Source organism: Choristoneura fumiferana, unplaced genomic scaffold, assembly GCF_025370935.1.
Source record: "Choristoneura fumiferana unplaced genomic scaffold, NRCan_CFum_1 Sck3bRy_154;HRSCAF=343_pilon, whole genome shotgun sequence".
NCBI lineage: Eukaryota > Metazoa > Arthropoda > Insecta > Lepidoptera > Tortricidae > Choristoneura > Choristoneura fumiferana.
In genome coordinates this window covers 1-6,208 of record NW_027412836.1, presented here as the reverse complement: position 1 = coordinate 6,208, position 6,208 = coordinate 1, and the positions used below count along the sequence as shown (strand labels likewise).

General features: G+C 35.5%; 2 protein-coding genes across 2 annotated transcripts; one reads left to right on the top strand and one right to left on the bottom strand.

The window, feature by feature from the left end:
* The first annotated feature begins 1,263 nt into the window (after positions 1 to 1,263).
* Positions 1,264 to 2,993, top strand: LOC141445027 (ATP synthase subunit O, mitochondrial-like). Its single transcript, XM_074110799.1, has 4 exons — positions 1,264 to 1,412; positions 1,497 to 1,751; positions 1,994 to 2,185; positions 2,766 to 2,993. The coding sequence occupies exons 1-4, from the start codon at positions 1,386 to 1,388 to the stop codon at positions 2,919 to 2,921; spliced, it is 630 nt and encodes a 209-aa protein (XP_073966900.1). The 5' UTR covers positions 1,264 to 1,385; the 3' UTR covers positions 2,922 to 2,993.
* A 1,437-nt stretch (positions 2,994 to 4,430) lies between these two features.
* On the bottom strand, positions 4,431 to 5,367 carry LOC141445028 (c-Myc-binding protein-like). Its single transcript, XM_074110800.1, has 2 exons — positions 5,118 to 5,367; positions 4,431 to 4,873 (listed from the first exon to the last, which is right to left on the bottom strand). The coding sequence occupies exons 1-2, from the start codon at positions 5,130 to 5,132 to the stop codon at positions 4,625 to 4,627; spliced, it is 264 nt and encodes an 87-aa protein (XP_073966901.1). The 5' UTR covers positions 5,133 to 5,367; the 3' UTR covers positions 4,431 to 4,624.
* Positions 5,368 to 6,208: the final 841 nt, after the last annotated feature.

Sequence of the window (6,208 nt, the reverse complement as noted above, 5' to 3'; positions counted from 1 at the left end):
ATCTGACCAATCAGAAGGGACACCCCTTATAACGCCTAAACGTGTAACGTTAAACGTGGGTATAAAGGCTTTGTACTTTTCATTTGTTAAAATTTTGTTGGATAAGAACATATTAGCATCGTTGAAATTTGCAAATTCCATACTAATCCTGTTCCTACCTATGCGTTTCAAGGTACCATTAACAATACCATTAATATTGTATCGTTTCAAAAAACGACCAAATGTAACTGGGTGGAGAATAGTGGCATCATTTGCATTTGATGTTTCTTTTTGGACATGGATTATGTATGGTGATAAATCAGTCTTTACGTATAGAGAGCGACCAACCGGCATACGAGTAGTAGTATCGGTAGTATTATTACTGATGTTTAGATCATGATTGTAATCATTTAGTACACTGTGTTGGGGAGTCTGATAATTTACTTTCACATCTTTTTCAGTTATTAAACATTGACAATCATTTTGTGCATCTTTAATACCCCCTTTCCTTTTTCTTTTATGACACAGATTGCATTTCACTCTAAGTCGTTTTCGTTTAAGTAAATTTTGTTCAGATGTGGAGCAGTCTGTGTCCATAGACGACTCCAATGCGTCAACTAATACATCAATAGATGATTGAAGAGGAAATTCTGTCCCTCCTCCAGGGTCGGGCGGATCGCCCATATTTACAAGTTAATAAAAAATTACTTACCAAAGTATATACACTGTAACTATTTACAACTATACATATAATACAAATTAATTGAGGTAAATATATACACTTTAATCTACTTAACAACAATCCTTAGCTGATTATAATTATAATTTCAAATTTCACAAAAAAACCGCGTCCTCTTCTCACGAAGTTTCCCGCCCTTTTTTTCACAAGTTAGTTATGACTTTATGACTTATGACTTATTGTATGCAATGTTGCCAACTCCTAGAAACTCGTCGCTAAGCTAAGCAAATTTACCATCGAGACCCACACAGACACAGCAGGGCTACTACGAAACTCGAGTTCGTGTCGTACCGTCCCTCTCGCTCTCGTATTAAATAGTATAAGGTAAGTGTCAGAGGGACGGCACGACACGAACTTCGAGTTGCGAGTTTCGTAGTAGCCCTGCAGGTATTATATAAAAAAAAATACTTATTGTCGAACTATTTCAGTCACTGATAAAAAATCGAGCTTTTTTCATGCGTGCGTGTGTAAGCAAAACGATCGAAAACTCATATTAAATTATATTATAGAGGATAACTCACGTCTTAAACCGAGTTTATCGAAAACTGTCAAAAAATTCTGACAGCCAGTGGAAGTGGACGGATCGAACTTATTCGGCCCACCAACTTGCTTACCGTGCTTTTGGTGAATTTATCAATAAAATTCTACCAAATTCTTCCTAAAAACAATGGCCATGATGAAGACAAATATGCTGGTATGTTTTTAGTTATTCTTGAAAGTAAAAGTAAAATATGTTTATAACCTTTATGACACCGATAAAATTACGTAATGTTTCTAGGTGCGAAGCCTGAGCACCTCATCCACTGCTGCCCAGCTCGTTAAGCCTCCTGTACAAGTTTTTGGTTTGGAGGGTCGATATGCGTCAGCACTATACTCGGCAGCCACCAAGAGCAAGTCCTTGGACGTCGTTGAGAAGGAACTTTCCTCGTTCCAGCAATCGATGAAAACTGACGCTAAATTGAAGGAGTTCATCATTAACCCATCTATGAAGAGAAACCTTAAATCCGATGGTTTGAAACATGTTGCTGCCAAGGTATGTACAATGGATAGATACTTATGATAGTATTTATTGAGATATATGAGAAACAGTTTCAGTATTGAGTTTTCTCATTGGGAATTCAAGCATATAATGTGATCATGTAAATACAACCATAGACATTTTCTGAGCAAAGTATAGGTTTGTAAATAAAAATCAGTCATTGCTAAAGAAACAGTATTTTTCCATACATCAGTTTCAATAAATAGATTTTCATTTGATATATTTTTCCTTGATAGATAAACCTGTCCCCCAACACAGGCAACTTGTTGTGCCTTCTGGCTGAAAATGGGCGTCTTGGCAAGTTGGATGCTGTCATCAATGCCTTCAAAACAATAATGGCTGCTCACCGTGGAGAGGTGACTTGCGAGGTTGTTACTGCTAAGCCCTTGGATCAAGCTCAGAGACAAGCTTTGGAAGCTGCTTTGAAGGTATTGACTACTTGCTCTGACAGATCACTAATAATGTGACTTACTAATTGGAGATTAAGATTGCTTTATAAATTTAATTAGCTTACGAGCCCATGACTTTATGCTGCAAAGAATTTGTTAATTGCTGGCCAATAATAGGAACTATGCAATTTTATAAATTCAAGTAATGAACTGTGTGCAAAATTTCATCAAAATCCATTACTATTTTTTGTATGAAAAAAATGACAAATATGCACACAGAATGCATTAACAAACTATTGTGACTATTAATACTATTAGGGATATGTTTAATTTAGACTAGAATTAGCTAAATTTATCAATTACCTTATCAAAATAAAGTTAAGAACTTTAACCTAACCTCTTAGGTCCTTTTACATAGTAAACTTGGTTTTATCTTTTTAATATTTAAATCAACAACATTAATAATTGAAAAATAATTGATATCTCTGAATATATCTATTTTAAGTTAAATCCGTTTATCGTTTTTGGACATGAATAAAAGAAAAATAACACACTTAATTTTTTACTGCAAAATATTTGATGGCAGGCGGCAGCTGTAGAATGTGTTTATTCTCCACAGAAATTCCTGAAGAGCAACGAAACACTTCACCTCACGGCCAAGGTTGACCCTGCCCTGGTTGGAGGCATGGTAGTCTCAATCGCCGACAGATATGTAGACATGAGTGTTGCCAGCAAAGTCAAGAAGTACACAGAACTCATTAGCACTCCTGTTTAAATTTTGAAACAATAGCTGTCAAGTTATAATAACCTAGTGATGTTTACTCTAAATTAAATTGATCAGAAATCATTATTTTTTTATTGATTTAATGATAAGAAAATGAATTCCTTAAATTACTTTAGCTAAAATGGTTTTTAACGTTGCAATATAGCAGTGTTTTTCAACCTGTGGGTCGCGACCCCCTGGGGGGAAAATGTGCTGTTTTATTTGAGATATGTTATGTACTGTTTTTATCTCAGCCCAGATATTCTTGAGTGCGAACCTTGACTGCACAAAAATTAAATATTTACCTCTTGATAGATGTAAGCTCTCATGCATATTCCTCTACCATACTTTCTGGCCGCTCATGGTTCAGGCTGCGCATTATAACTAATCTCACATACTGGTCTGAGCTGTTGGTTGTCCTGAGTACTTTTAAGGGCAGTGAGGGTGATATTAAAATTGTCCAATGTCATCAGTTTCAAAAATCTTGCAGAAACTGGGCACCCTGCATAGATTGCAGAACCTTGAGCATTTTTGTGCAAAGTACCCAGTTTAGTTAAACATAACTATAATATTTGCTGTATCTTATGCACATCAGTGCATAAAATAAAGTAAATAATTAAGTAGTATCATATTCTGATTATAGGGGCCCCCTCTACACTCCTTAGTTACAATAGTCTTCTTAAATAATAAAGATTACTAACTATTACGTATCTATGGTGTTAATACTGTAATGCACTTTCTTTGTAATAAACACACACACACAAACATCACACCTGTATTCCCAAATGGGGTAGGCTGAGCACACGAAAATGCTACCGCTTCGGAGCCACTTTTAGCAATTTTAGGTTTAAAGTTTGACAAAAAAAAAGGTACAATAGTGACAGGTTGCTAGCCTGTTGCCTATGGTATACCTTCACCTATTGTAACAGTTCAAAAAATTTTTTTGAGAAGAGAACTTTAAATACCCCCTTGCTAAATTTTGTTGAAGAGTTCAGCAATTTAGTTGCAGACATAAGTAGTTACTTTGCAGTTTTGGGCTTTACAAATTAATATGGATAACATCCTATTGGTTGCTTGTCCACCACCACCAAAGATTTCAACCAATAAGGATTATTATTAGCTAAGTATAGCTTACCCTTCTTCACTAGTAAGTCACCAGCAGCACATATCTGACATAAATGTCTAATTGGAGTGTATTTCTAGTGCCGGTAGGATTATGTCATATTTTTGCACACTGCTGTGACAGTTATTAATGCAGGTGACTATATCAAAGTTGTAGTGATGTCAGAATCTTATCTATCTTAGTTAAAGTAGAAAAGCTGTTTTCAAACAAAGAAGCTTTGAGTTGACAGATTTTAGTAGATTACATAAAGTACTTAACATCTAGTAACAATAGACAAGGAGTTCAGTATTATTGACTAAAATTTATATGGGACAATACCTATTATTTTTGATCATGTTACCTTTTATAACTACCCAATTCTACAGACATTTAGGTAAAACTGAAATAAAATCACCCAGTACAAAAGAAACCAAAATTTTATTGTGCTTCTTGCACTTCACAACAAAAAGTTCTTAAATCATAAGTGACAAAAATAATACTCTCATAACACAAGTTATATTTCTTCAGAATCAACAAGGATATCTTTATCTGAGATCATTGTACAGTCAGGTTTGCGAGATCATTGTTATTGAATTATTCAACTAATACTAAATTAACCTTCCGCTGGGGCTGATTCTCCTTTAAGCAAGGCATTTTCAGCTTCAAGTTCGGCTATGCGAGCTCTAGCAGCCTCCAGCTCGTCTTCACCTCCGTCCTGGCCCAGGTGTTTACGCATATACTCCAAGGCATCTTCAGGTTTGTCTGGCTCTTCATAGAGACTTACAAGGACTTTGGTGAGAGCATCCATCACACCTGCTCTTTCCAAATATCTTCTGAATTCTTCTCGTTTTGAATCAATCGGCTACAATCAAACAAACACGCTAAATGAAAGTGAAATGTATGAAGCGAAAAACATTTTTTGAAGAAGTAGAAAGAAGGTAGTTTCAAACATATTTCATTTGTTTTACAAAAATATAACACTGAATCGGTGATATCAAATCAAACAGTGGAATCTAATCAGCGTGTCAGTATTTGACAGATTCATGGTAACAAATCTTCTAACCGCAACTATCTACTAACTGGTTCAATTTAAATAGGAAGCGCACCTTATACGAAGACATTGTTGTATTTTACAGCTGCGTGATATTGGAGACTCGCCAAAGATGATAAGGTAACTCGAGCTGATCTGTGTATGTTAGCTTTTTAAATACGAACTTAAGTAAAATCTGCGAACCGATGCAGATGGCTGAGATCAGAACCTACACACACAACAATAAAATCAACAAATAGTCAATACCATGGATGGAGAGAAAGAAATGTCTCTCGCGCGGCAGGCAGACTAGAGTGACATATTGTCTATGACAACTACAGTTTCCGGTCAAATGACTGGCGGAAGCTGAAAAATTTGAACCGACACAACAACATTTTCTTATTTTTAAATGTTTTTATTTTTTTCTCTGCTGATTAGACTAGATTACGAATTAATTATCACGTGGTACACAAATATAACTCCATATCACAAAATTATTAATGATTTGATTACCGCACTATCGAAAAAAAAAACTGAAGTGGATGCGTGCGTATGATTTGAAAGGCTTTACTTTGTATTGTATAACTCTTTATTGTTGTACATAAAACATATGAAAATAACAGTTATTAGAAGAGAAAAAGATGTACATAGGCGAACTTATCCCTTAAAGGGATCTCTTCCAGGTTAACCTTTGAACCATTGAAAGGACATAAACAAGACTGCCCGATAATATAGATAGTCTAAGGGCAGAAACATACTTTTAAAACATCCTTGATTAAAACACGACGCCATGCCACGTCGTCCGACGTAGTTAATAATATTAGCGTCAGCGGGACGGTACGATATGAACTTCGAATTTCGTAGTAGCCCTACTGCAGGGCTACTACGAAATTCGAAAATCGAAGTTCGTATCATACAGTTCCTTTTCACTCGTATTAAAATAGGGCCATTAGTTAGTACTACAGATAGATGTGCAACTTGCGGAGTTTCCAAAAAGTTGGAAAAGTTCAGTTCTCGGAAATTTTTGGAATTCCATACAAAATTGTGAGAAGTTTCCGAAATTTTTATAATTTGAAAAAATCCGCAATTTTGGAAAGTTTCCTTTGGCAATCAGTAATTAATTATTATTCGTCCCCTTACGACCAGAACGCTTAAAGTCACTTTAGG